Source organism: Gopherus evgoodei, chromosome 4 (genome assembly GCF_007399415.2).
Source record: "Gopherus evgoodei ecotype Sinaloan lineage chromosome 4, rGopEvg1_v1.p, whole genome shotgun sequence".
Taxonomy (NCBI): Eukaryota; Metazoa; Chordata; order Testudines; family Testudinidae; genus Gopherus; species Gopherus evgoodei.
The window spans coordinates 33391901-33418026 of record NC_044325.1 but is presented as its reverse complement, the minus strand read 5'-3'; the positions used below and the strand labels follow the sequence as shown (position 1 = coordinate 33418026).

Sequence of the window (26126 nt, the reverse complement as noted above, 5' to 3'; positions counted from 1 at the left end):
TATAGGACACTATGACAGCATGTTGGAGAATGTGGCCATAAGGCATCAGTGATAGACTGTGCATGACGAGTACCCTGAGATGAGGGGTTAGAGAGAAACTGTAAGGCAGACAAATCTCGACAAAGGGGAGGGTGAGGGGCCATAGCCGAGAAAGGACCTCTATGAGAAAGTAAAAATAGAGATGTCAACAGTACAGGCTTTTTATTTTGCTGAAAGAAGTCATCCTCTACCAGGGTGGATGCCAGAGTTGCTGCTCCCAGAGGGGACCTGATAAGCACCAGAAGCAGGTCCATGCCACAAAGGGACAGATACTGGAAAATCAGCAGAGACTGTGAGAGGCCAAGGTATACCTACAGAACTATATGGTGAGGGTAGCTGATCAACAGCAGTGGTTTATAAAATCCTAGAAGAGGGAAGTATGACAGGTCATAAGGGCCAGGAAAGGGAAAGATGGTGTGTACGGCTGTGATCCTTCCAAGTTAAACTGAAGAGATTAGGCTTCATGATATCATGGAGAGTCCAGTGATCATAATGGGGAAAGGTGGAAGCTGACTGTCTTGGTGGTTCATGTCTCTTGATATAAGCAAATATCTTTCTATGCAGAGGAGGCTTTCTTCAAAACAGAAGAAGAGATGCTTGCAATAGTGTGACTTGATTTTCAAAAAAAATTAATAGTAACAAAATTTTAGAGCACATCTCATTTCTATAAAATAAGCTAGAATAATGGCTTGCAAAAACTAGTATGTGTTTTCCTAAGATTAAAGTTTCTATATACATTTTAACTTAGCACTCTAAAATCTGTCTTCACATCATTGACACATTCTGGGCAGTAACTTGATATGTACATTCTAATAAGGATCATACAGAAAATAGTTGTGAGACTTTGTGAGCCCGGGTTTGGGTACTTGATTTCCCAACCTCAATCCTGATTTAGGAGATCTGGAAACAGGCGGATCCTGATAGGTGGAAATATGGACATCAGTGGAAGTTCTGTGAATCAGAACTATCTGGATCAGCAGGGAGCTAGGAGGAGGATGGTGGCTCTGTGGTGATGGATCTTCCCTCCAACTTGAGGTAGCAGGTGGATAGGAAGAAAGGCAGTATCTGAGGCTGTCTGTCCAGGAAAGCATCACCTTCAGAATAGTGATATATGTCCCCCCCTAGAACAATATAAAGGGGAAGTTTTCTGTTCGTACTGGGACACAAAGAGGTCCCATAATTGTGTAAATATCTTAGTTAGGACTGCTATGGCTCTCCCATTCCGTGGTCTGCAGAGAACTTCTACTTAGTTTGCCTGCCGGGAGTTGTGAAATCCCAGGATGTACACGGCTTATACCACGATGTGGCTTCTGATACACCAGTCCCAAAGTCTGACTGCTTCTAGGCAGAGGGGATGAGATCTCGCTCCTCCCTCTTTGCTTACATACACCACCGTGAGGATAATGTCCAACATTATCTGTACATGGAGTGAGCTTATGAGGGGAAAGAAGGTCGTGCATGCATCTGATGAAGTGGGTATTCACCCACAAAAGCTCATGCTCCAAAACGTCTCAGTCTATAAGGTGCCACAGGATTCTTTGCTGCTTTTACAGATCCAGACTAACACGGCTACCCTTCTGATACTTGCATGCAAGTTGAACCGCCCTCAGTTCCAATAATTTACCTGCAGCCTAGTCTCTTGTGAGGTCCAGGTACCCTGAGCAGTGTGGTAGTCCACGTGAGGACCTGACCCTGTAAGGGAGGTGTCTCTCAAAAATGGTGGCTCTTAGTGCGGGAGGGTTGAAAGAAATCCACACTACGACTTGAGTTTGATCATCAAGTGAGGAGTCGAGAACTCTGGTGGGAACAGTCACCGTGGAGTCATATGGTCCCTGTTTGGCCAGTAAGTTGAGTGGAACCAGGCTTGCAGACAGCATATATGGAGTCTGGTGAACAGAGACATGTAGGCACGTGACGCAAGAGAGATGGGCGTACATAGTTCACGGTTTATGGGTGATGCAGGAAATCAGGTTGCTCATCACATGAAATCTGACTTGAGAGAGAAATGCTCTCACAGAAACGGCGTCCAACCGTGCGCCTATAAAGTTGTTGTCCTCGTGGATAACAAAATTGGAATTTTCTTTGTTATTCAAATGCCAAAGGTAGCAAGAAGCTGTGCAAGAGATCCTATTGCTGACATGATTTCCTGATGAGTCTAGGCTACCAGGAGCCAGTCGTCCATGTATGGAAACAAGAGTATAGCCCTAGCATCTGATCTGGGCTGGTACCACAGAGAAAACTTCCATGAATACCCTGGGTGCTGTAGTGGGTCCAAAGGAGAGTACCCAAAACTGGCAACATTCCTGTCATATCATAAAACGCAAGGACTCTTGTGGGATGGTGTAATGAGGCGGTGTGGATCCCCTCCTCATCTGGAGGGTCGAGCCCATCAATCATCCATAGGGGCGGGGCCTCGAAGCGGAAGTCCCACCCCCCCGAGGGTCAAGCGGCGACCCGGAAGAATAAAAGCCAGCCCTCAGCCCTCAGTTGGAGCCCAGCCACCGTCAGGAGCAGACCTGTCCGCGGGAGCTCCTGACTGGGAAGCTGCTGAGGCCGCAGGCCGGTGTCCGACTGGCCAGAACCTCCCCGCTAACGACGAGGAGCTGCTGGAGCTGCCCCGCGCCCGCTACGACGAGGAGTGGCCGGAGCCGCCCCCGCCCTTGTTGCGGCCCCGAGGATCCCCCGGAACAGGCACTGGCCGGACTTCCCAGAAGAGCTGCCGGACCTGCGGCCCAGCCCTGGTCGTGAGGAGCCGATGTGGTGGGACGTCCCTGAAGCTGATCCCACGAACCAGGTAGGCTCAGATGGGGATACTGGAAGTAGCCCGGGGGCAGCCGACCCGAGTCAGGCTGCAGACCTCCCGATACCCATGGGCAGTGGTGTTGCGGTCAGGATCCCCACTGACCACCTGCAGCGTGAATCACCACTACTAGGGCCCCGGGCTGGAACGCAGTGGAGTGGGTGGGCCTGCATTCCCCCTGCCACCGGTAGCCGGGTGGCAGCATCCCCCTCCCCTGGCCTGAGGAGGCCTTAGGCCTACTGTGTGTTTGCCACTGCTCTGCCCTGCTCCAAAGGGCCAGAGCTGTATAACTGTGTTTGGTGCCCCGCCGGAACCAATGCTGGGTACCCTCTGACTTTGCCACTGCTCTGCCCTGCCCCAAGAGCCCGAGCAACCCGCACTCCTGCCAGCCTGCCCTGAACCAAAGGGCCGGAGCTGGGATAACTGACTGTATATTATTGCTCAAGCCGTGCAGCAGGGTGGCCTGAGCTCCTAATTAACTGTGTTTGGTGAGAAATTGACATCTGCGTACAGACTCAGGTAGACACGGTAATACAGAGCATGCAGAGAAGGTTTTTGCTCTAAAGGAATGTCTACGGTGTTTCCTCTTGGGGACCTGAAGTGTAAATCCCAGGGACTCAGAGTAGATCTTGAGTCCTTTTAGAGAGTACAGGGATTTATATGTCTCTTCATTAAAAAAGCTGGACTCACTGAAGGGAAGGTCCTGCAAGGTGTTCTGGACCTCCCTAAGAAATCCTGACAACTGTAGCCACAAGTCCTTCACCATAGCAAGTTCCCTGGCCAAAGTCCTGGGACATCATGTCTGCGGTAGCTACTGCAGCCTGGAGGGCTTTGCTACTAACTTTACTTCACCTAGAAGGGACTGGAACTGGGTTCTGTCCTCTGTGGGGAGTTTATCTTAAGGTCTGCAAGCCTGGCATAGCTGTTAAAATCATCTTTCACTAACAATGCTTGGTAGTTAAGCCATATGAAATGGCAGATCTGTGGAGAACACTTTCCTTCCCAGGAAGTCCAGTCTCTGACTGCCAGGATGGATTTCTGGTAATGCGACTTACCTCGTTCCAGAGCTGCCTGTACCATCAATGAGTTGGGGCAGCATGAGAAAACAAAAAAGTCAGTTTCTTTGGAGAAACAAAATCACATTTTATTTTAGTGGAGATATACCTATCTCCTAGAACTGGAAGGGACCCTGAAAGGTCATCGAGTCCAGTCCCTGCCTTCACTAGGCAGGACCAGTACTGATTTTTGCCTCAGATCCCTAGGTGGCCCCCTCAAGGACTGAACTCACAACCCTGGGTTTAGCAGCCAATGCTCAAACCTCTGAGCTCCCCCCCTGCCCTCTTGCTCAGCCTTTTTTGGTGTAGGGAACACAGATGCTGGTTGTGTGCCATACCATTCTGGCTGCTCTAGTATAAGCCTCGTTAATTGGAAAGGCCACCTTACTCAGTCCCTTTGGTTGCAAAATGTCCGGGCACCAGTACTGGGGATCCTGAACTAATTTACTGGGATCTGAAGATCGTATGCAACCCTATGTAACAACTCCTAGTACTGACTGTCATCTGGTGGACAAGGCAATGACTAAGTGACAGCATTGTCCAGAGATGATGAAGCAGCAGCCTGTGGCAGGGCCTCTGCTCAAGTCAAAAACAGCACAGAGACCTTTATGCTAGTAAAACAGCCAGTGCAGCTTATTTACAATGTTGGTTCCCACCACTCTTGTACACTATACAGTCTTAACTCCTACAGTTTTAGGGAGCCCTCAGCTCCTCTCTGCTCTTCCCCACCACTTCCGCCCTGTGCCTTTTATATCCTCCGCCTAATAGCTTAATTAGCCTTCCAGTTCGTCTCCACCCATCAGTTAGACACAGTTCTTAATAGGTCTCTTCTACAGTGCTTAACTGAAGCTGCAGTGACCAGAGTGCTGGCTCAACTGTTGTTGCTCAGTGTTCTATCACAAAGCTCATATCAAATCAGCAGAACTGGTTCTGGCTCCTCCTCATACACCAATGGAACTGGCCGGCAAGAAGGGGAGAAGTGGGACGACTCATGAGAGGGGTCCAGACTCCTGCCATAGGAATCCTGTGGTCCCCAATAAGGTCAGAAAGGGATCCATCAGTCACAATGGCTCCCCAAGGAATTGGTACCAGTGGTGCTGGGAGCGAAGGGGGTCATACCAGGAGGGATGCCAAAGGCAGCACATGAGCTGATTTTCAGTGGCACTCATGCTGCCCGGGTCCTGGCCACCAATCTGGGGGGTTCTGCATTTTAATTTAATTTTAAATGAAGCTTCTTAAACATTTTAAAAACCTTATTTGCTTTACATACAACAATAGTTTAGTTATATTCTTACATACTTATAGAAAGAGACCTTCTAAAAACATTAAAATGTATTACTGGCATGCAAAACCTTAAATTAGAGTGAATAATGAAGACTCACACCACTTCTGAAAGGTTGCCGACCCCTGGTATAGCCTCTCAACTGTCTGTTGGGTCTCCTGTCCTTCTGTGGAAATACTGATGCAGCTATCTCCTCTTCCAATTCTGAGGACTGTTCTGTTGGTAGCAGCAGTGCCATTGGTACTGGAACACTCCTGCCCGATAGTTGAAGATGCAACTGCTGAATTCTGAGACATTAGTAAAGATTATTCCCCCAGAACCAGGACATCCCTCACAAGATCAGGGCCAGAAAGAAGTGGAGACTGTAGGCAGGGGAGGAAAATATCCTCTGGTGTTACATAAGTCTGTACTGCCCAGGGAGTTTCAGCAGATATGCCTGAAGACTTGGCTCTCTGTTGCAGCTGAACAGTCTTTAGATGAACAAGGTGATACCAACGAGTCCAGACTCTCACATGTATATGGAACTGGTGAGCATCTGTTCTTCCATTTTGGTACCACAGTCACAGTCGGAACTGACTGATCCTTCTTTTTGCATGTCTTGCCCTCCTCCTTGGGGTCTTAGTGGAGCTGATTCCATGGTTCCAAACACAGTGTGTCACCCGAACTGGACCAGCTCAGGAACAGAATGCATTTCTTATGGACCATCCTCTGTCCTTGCACCCTGAGAGTGCTCTCTACTCTCAAGAGGCGGCCTGGAAAAAGAGTCCTTTGGCTTTGGGATTGATGACTCTGCTCTAAGGCGTATTTTGGAGAGGCACTGCTGGTTGGTGGAGGCCAACATACAGGGGGGTCTTCCAGGCCCAGATCAGAGCAGGACCTCACACAAAGTTCCTGATAGAGGATGCTAAGTTGGAGCTCCTGGGCCTCTCGAGTTCTAGGTGGAAAAGGATCTACAGATACTGCTCTGTGCAGAGATATGTGCTTCACTCATACAGTAGAAGCACCGTTGATACTTGTCACTGATGCAGAAGAAGTGCACAAGACACAATTCTTGAAGTCGGGACTCTGGGCATAGTCTTAGACCAGAGAGTGGATTGAGAAATGATTCTATACTATAACAACAAACTTCTTAAACAAATATAGAAAAACTATTACAAATATTGCGTGTTATAGTTTATACACAGAGTGAAACAGGACACTATTGCAACTCAGGCCATATGGTGTTAAGAAGTAACTAGATTGGCGTTGACCCACACTGCCTTTACACTCTGGGTCTGAAGCATGAGGGGATCTATCACACATGTGCAGATCAACGGACACTCCTTTGAAGAATTTCTGGACTTGGGCACATGCAGCCAATGCAAATCCACCTGTGGAATACACATAGGGACTTTCACTCAAAGAATCACCAGTGAGAACTACTCTGAGTACACTTTTCAAAACAGTCCTGCATCCACCTTATGGTAGACTACATTTTCCTAGTTTGCTTATGAGAATGTCATGTGGGACTGTGTCAAAACCTTATTAAGTCTACTGCTTCCCCACTATCCACTAGGCCAGTTACCCTGTCAAAGAAGGAAATTAATGGTTTGGCATGATTTATTCTTGCAAAATCCATGTTGCCTATTATTATTAAGTTAGGCTGATAGTCTATAACTTCCTGGGTCCTCTTTGTTCCCCTTTTTGAAGACAGGTATCATGTTCCCCCTTCTCTAATCCTTTGGGACCTTCCCCATCCTCCACGAGTTCTTGAAAACTATTGCTTTAGCTAGCTTCTTAAGCACTCTAGGATGAATTTCATCAGCCCTGTCAACTTGAATACAATATTTAATTTACCTCAATATTCTTTAATCTGTTAATTCCCTATTCTGTCCTGTGTTCCTTCCTCCTTGTTGTTAATATGGGTGAAGCATCTAGTGAAATAATTGTTTTAGTGAAACTGAAGCAAATAGGCATTAAACAGTGTCTTCTTTGTGTCATCTGTTATAAGCTTTTCTTTCCTAGTAAGTAATGGACCTACACTTTCCTTTATCTTTCTCTTGCCCAATGTATTTAGAATCTCTTCTTACTGCCTTTTGTCTTTCGTTAGATATACCATTTGGTGTCTTAGGGCTTATCTACTTATCCGCTGGATAGACAGGCAGTGATTGATCCAGCAGGGTTCGATTTATCGTGTCTAGTCTAGATGGAGTTAATGGGAAAGCATCAGCCGTCGACTTACTGCAGTAAAAACACCACGGTAGTAGATCTAAGTACGTCGACTTCAGCTACGCTATTCACATAGCTGAAGTTGCGTAACTTAGATCAATTCCTCCCCCCACCCCCGTGTAGACCAGGCCTTAGTCTTTCTGATTTTGTTCCTGCTTGTTTGTGCTATTCTTTCACACTCATCCTTAGCAATTTTGTGCTTGTTTCCATTTTGTACAATTCCTTTTTGAGTTTCACGTTATTAAAGAACTCCTGATACAATCATATTGGCCTCTTATTAGTCTTCCCATTTTCTTCTGCGTCAGGATATAGTTTGCTGTTTTGCTTTTAAAATTGTCTCAGAGAAACTGCCAGCTCTCCTGTACTACTTCCATTTGCCTTATACTCTCTTTTCAAAGGTATCATACATAACAGTTCTTTAAGTTTGTCAAAGTCTGCTTTTGTGAAGTCCATTGTCCTTACTCTGCTCTCTCATTCCTTTTCCTTAGAATAATAAATTCTATCATTTGTGGTCTTCACTGAAGTTGCCTTTTGCTTTCAGACTCACAAAAACTACTTCCTCTCTATTAATCAGAATCAAATCTAAAATCTGCTCCTCTTGTTACCTCCTCCACCTTCTGAAATAAAAAGTTGCCCCAAATACATTCCAAGAACTTGTTAGCAGTCTGTTTTCCTGAATTATTTTCCAACAAGTATCTGGGAAGTTAAAGTCCCCCATTACTACCATGGTTCATGTTGTGGCTGCTTCTGTTATTTGTTCTAAAAATGTCGTCTCCTCCTCCTCATTTGGTGGCCTACAGTAGACATCCTACTGCCTCCCCACCTTTTCCTCCTTTTATCTTCACCTAGAAACTTTCAACATGTTTGATTCTCACTTCTTTCTGGGCCTTAGTTGAGAAAGCTTGAGCTGTGAAATGAGGTGAGAAATTTTGAGGCCAGGCAAATAATCACATAAAAAACTACACAGTAGGATTCATTTTAATCAGGAATGTAATAGGCAGTGACAAAAAAAGCTGAGATGAAACACACCTTGTCATGTCCGGTGTCTCCTCCTCTGACAATATCTGGAGCCATGTATTCTATAGTTCCACAAAAAATATGCTCTCTCATTCTAAAAAGACACATATATTGGTATTAAATGATTACAGTGAATAAGGACTATATATAACAACTGTGACCCACAGCTATCATCCAAACAATTCAGAACTGCATAGACAAATAACCTTCCATCAAACAGAGAATTAACCCAGAACCCTTGAGACTATTCACTACCTCCTAGGCAAGAACTACAATATTATGGATTTGTGAGGCAGATTTAACATAAGCACATGAAGCAATCTTTGTTTATTAAAACAAAAATGTCATCTAGACTTAAAATAGAGTATAACCAATTAGATGCTACAGGACATTCTCCAATATACGATTTATGATCTCTGCCAGGTGCATTACTAATGCTCTAAATAACATGATAAAATGTGTAGGTAAATACAATGATATATTTTTATAAAGGTCTTTGCAATTTGGCTAAACTTGATGTTATATCACACCCTCTGGCTCCCATATTCATGAAGCTATACTGACCTTTTTTAAAAAATCTCTCTTTCCATAATACACAGTGTGCAAAAAACAACTCCCCTCTCTTCTTGGGAGCAAATTGTTTTCATTTTATACTACACACAAGGTATTTGTGTTGGGTGTGTTCAATCTGAGCTGTTTTCTCAGGTCACTGTACCATTCTTTGTTAATAGCCATTTACTTTTGTGGGCAACAAGGTAATGCTGTGTCTTGATAATTATGAAAGCACATGTGATTAGGCCGAGCAACACTGTTCACCCCTTATCCTTCAAGGTTCTAGAATTTTTGGAGAGATCGTGATAGGTCCTTCAAAGAAGTGTGTTTAAATAAGCAGATAAATCACAAGTCAGGTTTACATTTGTAGATTCAGATTTGGAGTTCAAGACAAGTGCTATACAAGGAAATCAAGAACAGATACAACTTTTAGATAATGCTTTCACCTCTTAGCTCAGAGAGCCGAGAAAAAGGAAACTTCTGAAATAAATTTAAAAAAAACCTCTTGTTCAGTGCTTCCATGAGATGTAAATTAATCAGTATAATGCCAAATTATTAAACTATATTTTATTTAAAAATGTATATTCTGTCTTGCTTCTGATAAATTTCTGATTTTAATATAGTTAAATATAAGCCTAATTTTTTGGGAATGTTATTTGCTTAAGATTGTTTCAGCTGTTACCCTTAATAAAGCAATAGGATAGAAAACAATTACTTTCTTCTAACCAAATTCTTTTGGGATTGTGTCCACAATCACTGAATATTCAAATACTCACTTCATCTGTAAGAAACTCCTTACTCAGACCAAAGTCTGTCAGCACAACGTGGCCATTAGAATCAAGTAGAATATTCTCAAGTTTTATATCTCGATATATAATCCCCAACTGCAAATAAACATAAAAACAGTAATATAACATTGATTTGGAAATACTAACAGATATGTTAAAAAAGTTTCTAAATCTGAATCTAGCAAAAGTGATTAAAAATCCCAGATACAAAACTATGTTAAATTCTCTCAACTTTCACTAAACGTATCAGTAATTTAAGGGTAAAATATGTTACAAAAATGTTTTAATTATACCAAAAATAATCACCACAAACCCAGTAAAATTCAGATTTATGGTCAAATTTAAAACGAATCCAAGTATGTTAAGGTATGGAAATACACAGTTATGGAACTCAAACCTAAACTCCACCCTGTAGTGACATTATAACATACAAATATGATAAAACCATAATAGGGGTTGCAGTCCCAGATTATAATAAACTGATTTTTAAGAGAGATTTTATTTATTTGTTTTGTTCATGGTATCATTACAGGGCAGAGTAATGATTATTTGGATGCTTAACTGTGCATTACCATAGCTTAATACTTCTAGATTTCTTTTAAATTTAAAATTTAGCTCTGAATTTCCTTGGTTTGTAATAGTTATTTTGGGGATCATTACAGCATTCTTTTTGTTTTTACCCTTAAAATTACTGCCATGCACTCTTTGTTCAGTTTAAGTTTTTAGCCTGGGAATTTCCTTTTTATTTTTGCAATTAAAATTTTTGTACATGGTCACTAACAAGAAAGGTAGAGAAAACATTACCATGCAATCTAATGATTTTGGCTTTTAGATTGACCAATATGCACTGGGTGCTTCATCCACTGAAGAGCAACACAAAGCATCCAGAGTGTATTGGCCAGCTCCCACGCCCCACCATCTCCTAACCTCCACATTCCCCTGCTTTTACTTACACACACCAGTTTCCTTTGTCTATCCTGTGCCACAAGTTCCCTTCCACAGCACCCCAGCATTTCCCCCTTGTGAAAAGTTCACAAAAGTTCAGTGATCCAGTGCAAAGAAGAGATTTTTGAAAGTAAGCGTTTAGGATTAATAGTGCTATTTATTTTTTTCTCCAGTGGAGGCTGAAAATTAATGTTCTTTTACAGAGAATTCCATGAAGACCTTCCATCTCAAAATGGCTGCCATCTCTTACTGTTGTCAATGGGTGTGAAGCTACAAGTTACCATTAGCAAAGATCCCTTGTTTCAAAATGGCCATTACTTCCGACTGTCCCCAACGAGCATGAAATCAAACTGCCATCAAGAAGAATGGTGGCTCTATGAGTTGGTAGCCACCATCCTCCCTGAGGGCATCTTGGCTTCACCCTCAATGGAAACAACGGCAGGCTGTAAACATTTGAAAGAGACCATCTTTCTGATAGCAACCCGCAGCTTCACATCCATTGAGAAGAGTAGAGTAAGAGATGGCAACCCCCATTTTGAAGAGGATGGATTGTGAAGGACACAAGGCTAATTTGTATTAATCCATGAAAACTGTATGTTTTATATGATTGTCTGATTGCTGAATTAAATAGGTACTTTGTAGTTATATTGGGTTAATGGGAACTGAACACATAGGTTAGTTCGTTTTAATACCAGGCTGTTCAAAAAACAGTTAGGAACACTAGACAATGAGTGCAAATAAGCTACAAAAACACAAGAAGGCTGAGCAATTAACTGTAAATATTCCACTTACAGGCTCTAGCCAAGAGTTACACTACTGTTCTGCCAAGGCTGGAAACTAAAGATCAAAAGGACACTAAACAGTTAAAGCGACTCTCTACTGAGAAAGAGGTGTGAGTTGTTGGGGATGCTTACACAGAGCAGTCCAAAACAGAGACAGATTCTGTGGGAGAGTCTAAGTTGTCCTATCTGGCTACTATCAGGGGAATAGTAGTCTAGACAGGCATTTGGACTGTTTAGTGGCCTCAAATTCTCTTTCTCTTATGCAGAGCAGTGTTCCTACTGTAAAAGATAAGCAACACATTGTTTTGAGAAGATCACTATATAGTAACTGCTCATCAAAGCCCTGAAGGAAAGACCTGCAGGGCTCAGTAAATTGGGCCAGCTGAGTGAACAAGAGAAGTATGCAAGGGATATAGACCAGGTCCCTGGACTACAAATCAGAGAAGTGTAAGATTCTCCCCAGGTAGAGGGAGGAAGGAAGCCTCTCATCTGAGAGGGCTGCGCACTTGGAGAGACTAGAAAGGGGTTCCAGGTGCAGTTAAGAAGGTAACTGTGACACAGATCTTCATGGAATTCTCTGTAGAAGAATATTGTTTTTCAGCATCTGCTGAAGAAAATCTTTCAGTTATGAAAAAAACAAACAGAAATGACTTACTCCTATATAAAATTTTTCAAATGTAGTGTGGAAGTAGAGAAAGAACTGACAGGTTGTTGAAGAGGATTTCAAATCCACGCAGTCTCCTTATGTAAGCAACCGTCAGGCTAGCTGTAATCCTAATAACACGAGATTTGTAGGAGTAAGGATTGTGTGAGGCAAGTGGGAAAGAATTGTGTGAGAAGTTGTTGCGACCTTGTGTGAGGTAAGTATGAAATGTAGACTATAGTCTAAATTGCAGAGGAATATAGATATCCGATGACATATGTATAAACAAAATGCAGCTGTCACCCATTATTGTATGTAACAAAGGTATAAATGCTTGCTGTAATTGTTTACCTGCGAGAGACCTGTTTTACCTCTCCTTCCAAGCAATTGCTAGAGATAATGAAGTACTGACTTGCTGCACCCAACCTGAGAGTGAGAACTCTGTTTTTCCCCCGACAGTAGGCAAGCATGAAATTTCAATATTTTAACTATATGGGAGGTTTCAAGAGTATGTTACTCCATGATTAAGACTATTCAGGACCCTAAAAAAACCAAAGCTAAGATTCTTAAAGGACCCACTTTAAATTTAACTTGTAAACTAATTAAATTACTTACTTGTAGATTATCAGAAACTAAAGAAGTGTTGTAATTTAGGGGAGTATAAACTGTATTCTTCAAATATAAGAAAGTGACTGAATCCCTACTTAAGTGCAAAACTGAATTCAACCTTAATAATGGAACCACCAGCACCTATATTCATAAGACAATAAGAATATAGGTTCCTGGCTCGTCTCTGCAGATTATGTAAGAGTCCATAAACACAATGAAGGAGCCAGTTATGCTACAGCAGGCTGCATGGCAATTTTGCTCACATAAATTTCCACTCTCTTTGCATCATTAAAATAACAATTCGTACATTCCTAAAGCTCATGCTTCAGAGTTTCAGCAGGACACCTGTAGGGATCAGGAAGGATTTCCCCTCTCCCCCAATGTATTCTTGGAGGTTTGGGTTTTTTTTTTTTAAATTTTTTTTTTTTTTTTTTTTTGTTTTTTTTTAAATCTTTTTCTGAAGTATCAGGGATGACCATGACTGGAGATGGGACATTAAGCAGGACAGGACAGGGCCCCAAGGAGGCACTGAGCATTCTCTCTCTCCGGTACTTGGGCTGGTGCATCCTTGTTCAAATACTCAGGTCTAACTGACTGCCGTTTGTGGGGCTGGGAAGGAATCTTCCACCAGGTCAGATTGCAAAGGAAGTGGAAAACCCCCAAGATCACTGCCAGTGTCAATGTGTGTCACTTGCTTGCTTAATCACTTACAAACCATTGCAGGGGCCTAAAAACTGGTGCACCTCAGTCTTTCCTAGCCTCTGCCTGTGGCACATAATAGTCTAGTCTTCTCTAGGTTGTAACACTGTGATCTAATTTCGGTTGTTGGTGGTGATAGACTGTGATGTACAGGAGGGCAGACTAGATGATCTCGTGGTCCCTTCTGGCCTCAAGCTCTCTGACTCTAAACTCTACATGTACAAAAAAACTACAGTCTTAGCCCTTCTCTATCACATAGCCAAAATAAGGAGCTGAAAGTGCAAACATTTTCATTATAGCCTCTCTGCTGGGAAGAGCAGGTTGGCTGTTTTACTGAAGACCATGAACATATATATTGTTCACTAATATCAAAATTTCAAACCTAGCTGTCTAGAGCTAGGCTCTGTGAAAGGGTACTGTTAGTAGCTGTAACTAACTGGTCACTTAGAACACCCAGGTCACCAGGTGTAGTTAAGAGTAGGAAGGACTTAGGTAGTTGGGTGGGAAGGAAGAAATTCAACTTGCACCTGTAGGGAGCCTTATGAAGGTAATTAGCTCACCAGCTTAATGCTCTCAGAAGAAAGCCGCCATATAAAAGGCTAGGGCCAAAGAGCAGGAAAGGGGTTCTACATCACTGTGGCTATATGTTGTGATGTATTTGCAGCATAAACAGCAAGACACCTGGTTGAGGTACTTGCTGGAATTAAGCATGATGCTTAGTTCATAAAGAGGGCTTATCAGCCATGGTTTCCAGGAGCTGAAGGGGAAGCTCATTCAGAGGCTCCTAAATTTATATTTAGAATCTAAATGAAAGTGGCCTGATTTTTAGAAGTGCTGAGTCCCCACAATGAATATTTTGTCTTGGTTTTCAATAAGGATGATCATATGAAACATGTGCATGAAGGTATTAAGGCTGATGGAAATTACCCATCTGAGATGGAAAAAAAAAAAAAACCTTGAAGAGCTTAATGCGCTCAAACAGAAGGGACTGGATAATTTCCATCCCAGAACACAAAGAACTGGCACATGAGATTGCTAATCTAGTAGCAAAGATTTTTCATAAATCTATCTATTTGGGGGGTACCATATTGACTGAAGAATAGTTAATGTTATACTTACATTTCTTTTAAAAGTGATTTGGACAATTACAGACCTGTTAAATTAACCTTAGGAGTATGTCAGGCTTTAAAACAAATTGTAAAGAAAAGAATAAAATTAACAGAAATAAATGGTAAAGGGAATATAACGCCTCATGGGTTTACCAAACATAGATCATGCCAAACTAACCCAATTTACTACTCTGAGAAAAATAACTGATTTTTTTAGATAATGGAAATGCAGTAGATCTAATACACCTGGACTTCAACACATCATTTAATGTGGTATCACATGGGAAATTATTAGCTAAATTAGGGAAAATGGGGATCAGTACAACAATTGTAAGGTGGATAAGGAACTGGCTAAAGGGGAGAAAGCAACAGGTTATCCTGAAAGATGAATTACCAGACTGAAAGGAGGTTACTTGTTGAATTCCTCAAATATCAGTCTTGAGACCAATCTTAGTCATGACTTTGGCACAAAAAGTAGAAGTGTGCTAATGAAATTTGCTGATGATACAAAGTTGGGAGGCATTGTCAATACAGAGGAGAACAGAAATATTATACACGGGGATCTGGATGTTCTTGAAGACTGGAGTGGCAGAAATGGGATAAAACTTAATAGTAGAAAGTGAAAAATTGTTGTGCTTAGGATCTAATAAGAATTTCTGCTGGCACCTCATCAGCTTGAAGTGACAAATAGAGAGACCTAACTACGAGTGTCAGTCACAATATAACTATGAGCCACTTCATAATTCAGCTGTGAAATGCAGCTGTGAAAAGGCAAAGGCGATCTTAGTATGTTTCACGCAAGGCATTTCTAGTAGAGATAGAGAAGAATTAATGCCATCATACAAGGTACTGGTAAGACCTCATTTGGAATACTGTGTACAGTTCTGGTCACCCGTGTTCAAGAAAGATTAATTTAAACCAAAACAGGTGCAGAGAAGAGCTGCTAAGATGACCTAAGGAATGGAGGGCCTATCTTTTGATAGGTTTCAGAGTAGCAGCCGTGTTAGTCTGTATCCACAAAAAGAACAGAAGTACTTGTGGCATCTTAGAGACGAACAAATTTGTTAGTCTCTAAGGTGCCACACGTACTCCTATCTTTTGATAGGAGATTGAAGAATTTGGCTTGTTTAGTTTATCAAAAAGAAGGCTGAGAGGGGATATGACAGCTCTTTATAATAGATGGTAAATACAAGGGAGGGTGAAAAACTATTTAAGCTCAAGGACAATGTTGGCACAAGAGCAAATGGATAAACTGGTCATGAACAAATTCAGGATGGGAAATTAGAAGGCTTCCAACCATCAGAGGGGCGAGTTTCTGGAATAGCTTACCAATAGGAGTCATAGGGGTGAACAACTTAAATTAACTTTAAGACAACTAAACAAATTTATGAGTGTGATTGTATGAGGGGTAGCTTACGATGGGTAGGAGGCAGGGCTCAGCAGCCCTGGGTTTCACTTATGGTTTATGCCATATGTTCTATGTTCTATGCCATATGAAGCTTATGCTTCAGTGTTTCAGCCAGACACCTGGAGAGATCAGGAAGGGATTTCTCTCCCTCACACTAGTTTTTGGTGGTTGTTTTTTTTTTCATCTCCTTCCTCTGAAATATCAGGATGGACACAGCTGAAGATGAAACATTAGATAGGGAGGTACAGGGCTCTGTGGTGACACCAAACATTCTCTCTCTCAGGTGTGTGGCTGGCTGGTTCTTGCTCTTATGTTCAGGGTCTCACTGATTGTCACTATAGGTTGAGGAAGGACTTTCCCCCCAGATCATATGGATAGTGATCTTGGTGTTTTTTTTTCCCCACCTTTCTCTTCAGGATGTGGGTGCAGGTTATTTGCCAGGATGATCTGGATATATCTTGCTTAACCATTTCTCTGACATTCCGGAGCCCTAAAGCACTGGTGCACCTTTCTCCATTTTATTCTCTGCCTGTGGCACATAACAGTCTAGTCTTCTGTGGGCTGTAATACTTTAGTCTAATTTCAGTTGTTGGATTTAGTATGCGGGTGCTGAGTAGTGTTGGTGTCCTGTGATATACACAAGATCAGATTAAACAATCTGCCGGTTTCTTCTGGCCGTAAAGTCTATGACTCTCAAATCCCAGTAAATTCAATGGGATATCTTTGTAAATTATGCCTCTCTTTGGTGCCTAAATAGGAAATTAAGTGTCTAATTTTACGCCTCAGCTTTGAAAATGTTAACTGTAATTTTAATGAGGACAGAGTTATAAAAACTGACTGCAGACATCTCTGTTCTTTGCTGAAAGAAAATAAGAGTCACAATGACATTTCATGTGTGAAAAGAAGATACTTTTGGAAATGGAGATATTCAGAAAGTAACAACCAATTGGCAAAATAACAAATACTGACTCCAGAGGCGAAGTGTAGACTCTAGTCTTAATCTGTGCACAGATACTACAGATGAATACCTAATAAAGGGACATTATAATTCATTAAATATTTAAAATTGGTGTATATAATCATAAGCTATATTTCTAAACAAAAAAAATTAAGTCCTTTTTATTTTGTATATAATCATCAAGATATAACTCACAAGAAAATATTGATGGAATAAACTATCTTACCTTGTGCAGGTGTTCAAGAGCCAGTACAATTTCTCCAATGTATATCTGCACCTCATTTTCCGTAAATTTCTCTCTTTGAGAAAGGTGAGTAAAAGTTCTCCTCCATTTATATAATCTATAAATTAAAACAGAAAATCTAGTAATTTCACTTTCTTGTTCTGAACTAGATGCTTATTGTATTTTAATAATATTTTACATATGTATACAGCTTTTTATACATATATATACACACACACACACACACACACCACACACACCACACACACACACACACACAGCACATGAAATCCCTTGAGGAAGGAATATGAGAATCTTTATAAAATTTCAAATCCAAGGCCCAAAATTAAAGTTTCCCTTAGATAGATTTTTCACACAGCAGCTCAGTAACAACAAAAACCTATTTATCTCAAAAGTATGAAAGGCAAATTGCAAAGAATTTTCTTTTAAAGAGTCAGTCTTTCATTTATTTACCAAGATGCTTAGAAAAGGAATAAGACCTACAAACATCACATTGTGCACACTTATAAAAGAGAGATGAACAGCAAGGAAGCAGAATCTTCAGTTAACGTTGTACACATAAGCAGTGCAAAATTATGTAGCACAAAGTGGGCTTAAAGAGTCTGGAAACAGCCAGTGAAGTATTCCCCCTATGCAGGAGAACTCTCTGCTGCCAGGAAGTATCAAAGGAACTGTTACCTCATGTGTCATCACTCCTCCCCTCCCTTTTGCACTGCCCAGGTATGGAAGATGGTATTTTGGGCAGGAAGTGTTCCAAAACTAGAAAGGGAAGGGAAGGGAAAGGTGTAGTAGCAGAGTTCTCCACAGGTGTAAGACTCCCTGAGGAACCATCACCTCCTCATGGGTTTAGGTGTGCTCTGAGAATGCTACTGGATTAAACAACAGAACCCGAACCACCAAAAAAAGAAAATCTGCTGGTGGCATCTGACTGAGATGATGAAAATGAACATGAGTTGGTCTGCACGGCTTTGGATTGTTATTAAGCAGAACCCATCATCGGCATGGACACATGTCCTCTGGAATGGTGGTTGAAGCACTGAGGGATATATGAATTTTTAGTGCATCGGTACGAAAATATCTTGCCACACCAGCTACAACAATGCCATGGAGAACAACTAGGTCTCACTTTCAGGTGTCATTGCGAACAAGAAGCAGGCAGCATTTATCTCCTGCAAATGTAAACAAACTTGTTGTCTGAGCGACTGTTGATCAAGAATAGGACTGAGTGGACTTCTAGACTCTAAAGTTTACAGTGTTATATTTTGAATGCAGTTCTTTTTTGTACATAATTGTACCTTTGTAAGTTCAACTTTCATGATAAGAGATTACACTATACTTCTTGTATTAGGTGAATTGAAAATACTGTTTTTTGGTTTTTTACAGTGCAAATATTTGTAAAATAATAAGGGAGCACTGTACACTTGTATCTGTATTCTAATTACTCAATATATTTGAAAATGTAGAAAACATCCAAAAATATTTAAATTAATGGTATTCTATTATTGTTTACAATGTGATTAATCGCACAATAATCGTGATTAATTTTTTTAATTGAGCGATTAATCGCGATTTTTTTAATCGCTTGACAGACCTAGTTGTAAAGCAAGCAAAAGATGTGCTACTGCTCTAGCAGAATGAGAACTTACAACAGAATGCACACAACTGTCATTAACTTGTAACTTTCAATGATACACTGTCTTAACCTATCTGGAAATATGTGAGCAAAAATACTATGACCATATGATTCTTAGCATAAGAAACCCAACTTAAACTACATTTTAGAAAATCATGATTTAAATACATAGGTTAGTACTCTTTTTCTGCATCTAAGAATTGTCCCTGCCGAGAATTCTGCAATCACACTGCTCTCCCCTGCTAAAGGCAGGGCTCCGCTCGACAGACCATGACGAATGATGATGTCGTGCTGGGAGTCTTACTACAGGCACACTAATCAGGCGGAGAGGTGGATGAGGGTTCTTTTTCAAACAACTAACAAAATTCATCCAAAGCCCAAGATTTGGTGGTGATGGGGACTTCCACATCCAGCTATATGTTGGGAAAATAACACCGCGGGCAACAGACTATCCAATAAGTTCCTGGACTGCATTGCAGACAACTTTTTATTTCCGAAAGTTGAAAAAGCTACTAGGGGAGAAGCTGTTCTAGACTTGATTTTAACAAATATGGAGGAACTTGTGAGAATTTGAAGTAGAAGGAAGCTTGGGTGAAAGTGATCATGAAATCATAGAATTTGAAATTCTACGGAGGGTAAAAGGGAGTACAGCAAAATAGAGACAATGAATTTCAGGAAGGCGGATTTTGGTAAGCTCAGAGCTGATAGGTAAGGTCCCATGGGAATTAAGACTGAGGGGAAAAACAACTGAGGAAAGTTGGCAGTTTTTCAAAGGGAGGCTATTAAGGGCCCAAAAGCAAGTTATTCCGATGGTTAGGAAAGATAGAAAATGTGGCAAAAGATCACCTTGGCTTACCCTTGAGATCTTGCGTGACCTACAAAATAAAAAGGCGTCATATAAAAAATGGAAACTAGGTCAGATCACGAAGGATGAATATAGGCAAATAACACAGGAATGCAGAGGCAAGATTAGAAAAGCAAAGGCACAAAATGAACTCAAACTAGCTATGGGAATAAAGGGAAACAAGAAGACTTTTTATCATACATTAGAAGCAAGAGGAAGACTAAGGACAGGGTAGGCCACTGCTCAATGAGGAGGGGTAACAGTAATGGGAGACTTGGAAATGGCAGAGATGCTTAATGACTTCTTTGTTTCGGTCTCACTGAGAAGTCTGAAGGAATGTCTAGTATAGTGAATGCTTACGGAAGAGGGTAGGTTTTAGAAGAGAAAATAAGGAAAGAGCAAGTAAAAAATCACTTAGAAAAGTTAGATGCCTGCAAGTCACCAGGGCCTGATGAAATGCATCCTAGCATACTCAAGGAGTTTAATAGAGAGGTATCTGAGCCTCTAGCTATTATCTTTGGGAAATCAGGGGAGACGGGGGAGATTCCAGAAGACTGGAAGGGGGCAAATATAGTGCCCATCTATAAAAGGAAATAAAAAACACCCAGGAAACTACAGACCAGTTAGTTTAACTTCTGTGCCAGGGAAGATATAGGAGCAGGTAATCAAAGAAATCATCTGCAAACACTTGGAAGGTGGTAAGGTGATAGGGAAGAGCCAGCATGGATTTGTAAAGAACAATCGTGTCAAACTAATCTGATAGCGTTCTTTGATAGGATAACGAGCCTTGTGGATAAGGGAGAAGCGGTGGATGTGATATACCTAGACTTTAGTAAGGCATTTGATACAGTTTCGCATGATATTCTTATAGATAAGCTAGGAAAGTACAATTTAGATGGGGGCTACTATAAGGTGGGTGCATAACTGGCTGGATAACCGTACTCAGAGAGTAGTGTTAATGGCTCCCCATCCTGCTGGAAAGGTATAACAAGTGGGGTTCCGCAGGGGTCTGTTTTGGGACCGGTTCTGTTCAATATCTTCATCAACGATTTAGATGTTGGCATAGAAAGTAGCTTATTAAGTTTGCGGGACGATACCAAACTGGGAGGGATTGCAACATGCTCTGGAGGACAGGGTCAAAATTCAAAATGATCTGGACAAATTGGAGAAATGGTCTGAGGTAAACAGGATGAAGTTCAATAAAAGATAAATGCAAGTGCTCCACTTAGGAAGGAACAATCAGTTTCACACATACAGCATGGTAATAGACTGTCTAGGAAGGAGTATGGCGAAAGAGATCTAGGGTCATAGTGGACCACAAGCTTAATATAGTGAACAGTGTGATACGTTGCAAAAAAGCAAACATGATTCTGGGATGCATTAACAGGTGTGTTTGTAAACAAGACACGAGAAGTCATTCTTCCACTTTACTCTGCGCTGGTTAGGCCTCAACTGGAGTATTGTGTCCAGTCTGGGCACCGCATTTCAAGAAAGATGTGGAGAAATTGGAGAGGGTCCAGACATGACCTATGAAGGAAGGCTGAAGGAATTGGGTTGTTTAGTTTGGAAAAGAGAAGACCTGAGAGGGGACATGATAGCAGTTTTCAGGTATCTAAAAGGGTGTCATCAGGAGGAGGGAGAAAACTTGTTCACCTTAGCCTCCAGTGACTAGACCAAGAAGCAATGGACTTAAACTGCAGCCAAGGGAGATTTAGGTTGGACATTAGGAAAAAGTTCCTAACTGTCAGGGTAGTTAAACACTGGAATAGATTGCCTAGGGAAATTGTGGAATCTCCATCTCTGGAGATATTTAAGAGTAGGTTAGATAAATGTCTATCAGGGATGGTCTAGACAGTATTAGGTCCTGCCATGAGGGCAGGGGACTGGACTCGATGACCTCTCGAGGTCCCTTCCAGTCCTAGAGTCTATGAGTCTATGAATGCATGAGTCCCATAATGACTGCTTCAGCACAAAACTGCGAACAGTCAACCACCCCTTGCTTGTTGATATAACATATAGTGACTGTATTGTTCATTGCTTGAGGAAGGAAAGATCAAACACATGACTCTTAACTTCAGTGCATTTAAAAGGAAGATCTTTTCCTGAGAAGCCAGTGGCCCTGAATTGTAAAATGACCCAAATGCACTCCTCATCCATTGTGTGGTGCATCTGAAGTTAACATTCTGAGTCTGGTGTGGCGAACCACATATGAAATTAACGCCAACATGTGACCCAACAGCTAGAGACATGTTCTGGCTGTTGTCACTGGAAATCTTGTGACTGTGTCAATGAGCCCTTTCAGGGTCTTGAACCTGTTCAGTGGGAGGGATGCTCTGGCCAACGTGGTGTCCAGGACTGCACCGATAAACTCTATGCACTGTACCGGGACTAATGTGGACATGGTGTCATTCACCAACAGGCCCAGAGTGGCGCATGTGGACAGGAGCGCCACATGATGCCACACCTACAACCGGGAGCTGTCCTTGACCAGCCAGTCGTCCAGATAGAGGAAGATCTGGACCCCACGACACCTGAGATAGGTGCCACACAGACATATACTTTGTAAATATCCTGGGAGCAGCGGACAGGCCAAATGGGAGGACCGTAAATTGGTAGTGTTCCTGTCCAACCGTGAAATGGAGGAAACGCCTGTGCCCCTCGAATATGTGGATGTGGAAGTACGTGTCCTGCAGATCAAGGGCGGTGTACCAGTCCCCATGATCCGGGGAGGGAATGATGGAGGTCAGGGAGACCATGCAGAACTTGAGCTTCACCATGTACTGGTTCAGGCCTTGCAGGTCCAGGATGGGCCTGAGCTCCCCTTTGGCCTTCGGGATAAGGAAATAGCAGGAGTGGTACCTCTTGCATTTGAACTCCGCTGGCACCACTTCCACCACTCCTAGGCCCAGGAGCCACACCACCTTCTCCTCAGGTGAGAGGGGTTGCCTCAGGAAGGACAGGGCGGAGGGTGATTGGCAGGGTAGAGGTAAACTGGAGGGTGTAGCCTGGGAGATGTTGCTGAGGACCCATCGTTCCGAGGTCAGCCGTGACCACTCCAGGAAAAAGCACACAACTGGTTGGAGAAGGTAAGCTTTATTGTGGGTGCTTCCCTGATATGGACTGGTAGGTCACCCCCAGGCGTCCTGTCAAAACTGTCATTTCCCTGACTTTTTGCCCTTGGAGGACCCAGGCTGGGGGGCAGACCGAGACTGCCTCTGCGGGCATTTCTTATAGTCCCACAACTTTTTATAAGGGGGCTCGTATTTAGAGTAGGTGGCCAGGGTGGGAGCCTGCTGCAGCTTAAACTTAGGTCTAGCCAGAGCCGGAACATAGAGACCAAGAGTCTTAACATAGTGTGGGAGTCTTTCAGGCCATGCAGTTTTATGGCCATCTGTTCTGCAAACAGCTTTGCCATCAAACGGGAGGTCCTGCAAGTAGTTCTGCACCTCACTGAACAGCCCTGACAGCAGGAGCCACAATGCCCTTCTCATGGATACCGCGGAGGCCATGAACTGCGCAGCCGTGTCCACCACATTCAATGCTGTCTGCAGGGTTGCCTTGACAGCCACTGTACCCTCCTCCAACCAAAGCTCTGAACTCCTTCCTGTCACGCTCCTGGAGGAAGTCCTCGAATTTGGACAGAGAGTCCACAGATTGAAACTCATACTGGCCCAGGAGAGCCTGATGGTTTGCCACCCGTAACTGGAAGCTCAAGATGAATACATTTTTCTCCCAAATGAATTCAGCCTCCCTAAGTCTTTATTTTTCGGAGTAGGGGCTCGTTGGCCCTGCCGCTCCCTGTGGTTGACCAACTTGACCACCAGGGAGTTAGGGCAGGGTGGGTGTACAGGTATTCATGTCCCTTGGCGGGCACAAAATACTTGCATTCCACTCTCTTTGAGATGGCGGGCAAGGAGACCGGGGTTGCCATAAGGCATTTGAAATTTTTGCCACTCCTTCGTGGAATGACAAGACTGCCCTGCCCAGTACCGAGGCAGACAGGATGTTAAAGAGGGAGTCTGAGGGCTTCTCCACCCTCCTGCCTCAAGGTTGAGGTTTGATGCCACCCTTTTCAATAGTTCCTGGTGGGCTTTAGAGTCCTCCTGCAGGACAGAGGGCCGTAATTGCCACATCAGGGGAGGTTGAGGAGGTGGGGGCAATACTTTGCAAGTCCACTGGCACCAGAGGATCCATCACTTGGTCATTCTCCAGGCATGGCACCGAAGATGCACATCCCACCAACTCCTTCCTCGAAGGCTGAGAGAGGGAGGCCAAAGGTTGTTCCAAGGCTATGGCCACGGTGCCCACTGGTACCACTGTGCCGGCCTGTGCCACCGCACCTGCTGCGGCACCGACAGAGCAGGCTGTTCGCCCTGACTGGCCTGTCCCATCGATTGACGACTATGAAGGGAGGCCAGGCTGACGTACAATCTGCTGCTGTCCCTGGACCAGTAGAAGCGGCGGTGCTGGGAGCGGTGCAACCACGAGACCGTGATCCCAATGTAGAGGAACGGTACCGCCAGTAGCAGCTGCTCCACGATCAGCTCTGGTGGGTGGATCCATGATGGCGGTGATCAACACCCAGGGCTGCAAAGTGGTGCCGTGGCAGGGTCTTGGAGCGAGACGACAAACGGGAACCGGCGTCAACATTCGTGTAGCAACTGGCTACAATAGCCCCTCAGAGACAAGGACCTTTGGCAGCGTCTGCGTCAGTCTCTTCTGTGGCCACTCCTCGAGGCAGAGCAGTGCCTGGAGTCTCTGTCAGTCGGAACCCAGCCAGACAACCTGGCGGGGGGCCACAGTGACCCACGAAGACTACACAAGGACGGTCACTGAGCAGCAAACGGCGTCAGGAACATTCCCTAGACCGTGACCAGTACCGAGTCGGGGGCGACTGTGGATCCCAACGGCAGCTGCTTCTGGACCGTGGAGCCAACATTGGCAGTGCCCCTGGTACTGGCTATGGACATAACGTCCTGGGCTGCTTGCAGGGTCTCTGGCATGGAGAGCATCTGGACATCTGGGGAAGCCTGCTCCGAATGGGCCGGGCTATTCCACTCAACCTGAGTCAGAGGCCTAGAGGCCAATGGGGACCAAAGACTGCACACATGGGTCTAGTCTCTCCCCAATCTTGCTTCCGTGCCGCAGAGGAGAAGGCCTCTTCTTAGCCTTCTTGGTGTGCACCGCAGATGGGGAGCAGTGCCGACTGGTAGATGGCACTGGAGGGTCGCAGTGCACAGACACCGTGGTATCCAGTGCTGACTCAGGGCAGTGTGCCGGAGCGAGGTCAACACTGACTCCATCAGGAAGGCCTCGAGACGAATGTCTCCTTCTCTCTTAGTCTGACACTTTAACGACTTTCAATCTTGCAGCAATCGCTGAGATGGGTTTCACCCAAACAGGATAAAACAATCCGTGTGCAGCTCACTCACTGGCATCGGTTGTCTACAAGTGTCACATGACTTAAAAATGGGGCACAGGGCATACCTTGGCCCAGGCTCACTAAACTAAACTAATCAAACTACTTAACTACAGGTACTAGTACACTGAATGAACAAGAGTTCTGGAGGAGAGCTGCAGCAAAGCTGGAGCAGAGCAGTGCCGAAGCACCTACATTGGGTGGCAAGAAGGAACTGAGGATGGGGGAGCGCGCAGCGCCCCTTATACCTCGCCATGGACGCGCCACTCTAGCGGTCACTAGGTGCGCTCCCCTACGGGTACTGCTAGGGGTTAATCTTCCAGCAGCAGTGCATGTGGCAAGCACGCACACCTATTAGGAATACACATGAGCAATTCACTCAAAGAAGAATTATGGGTGCTTATGATTCACATACAAAGACAATTTATCTGGTCAATTTTCTTAAATCTAGAATGGTACAAAAACCTTCATCTTTTTTCTGTGCCAAGAAATACCCTGGATAAAATTTCCAGCTCTACAGATGTTTGGGTACCTCCTCCAGAGCCCTATCAGGAGCAGTTTCTGTGTTTCTGAAAGTATAATAGCCTTGTATGTCCCCTGAAAAAAGGAAGAACAGAGGGAACTGAAAGGAGGTAAGTTTTCAAAATGAATGATATAGCCTTTTTTTTTTTTTTTAAACAATTTCTATGGCCCACTTGTCCGACATAATAAGCCTGCAATTGTTCATAAAAGAAGGGACAGATCCTCACTTTTTGGCTCATGATTCTCAATCCCTCACATCAGATCTGAGATTTTGTGTTCAAAGGAGAGAGCAGGCTGTTTTGTCTTAGGTCTGGATCTGAAAGACCTCTTTTTTTGTGCTGGCTCTGAAAAGACAATTTTTTAATTCCAAATATGCAAAGACAGTACTCAAATATGATGTACTATCTTTGCATGTTTGGGAGTGAGGATGTGCAGGAACCATTTCCAAAGTGAATATGTTCATTCATATGATTATATCATATTCACATAAATAAGAGTTCCTTTCCAAATATTCAGGGAAGCAAAAACAGTTTGCTTGAAATTTTTCAGAACAGCAAACAGATGAAATTC

General features: G+C 43.3%; 1 protein-coding gene across 1 annotated transcript in view; it reads right to left on the bottom strand.

Moving 5' to 3' along the window:
* Nucleotides 1–26126, bottom strand: part of RPS6KA5 (ribosomal protein S6 kinase A5) — a 161013-nt gene that overhangs the window by 68570 nt on the left and 66317 nt on the right. Inside the window, 5 exon segments of the mRNA XM_030558925.1 lie at nt 8414–8480; nt 8482–8495; nt 9730–9837; nt 17121–17215; nt 17218–17235. Of these exon segments, the coding sequence (XP_030414785.1) occupies nt 8414–8480; nt 8482–8495; nt 9730–9837; nt 17121–17215; nt 17218–17235 (302 nt within the window).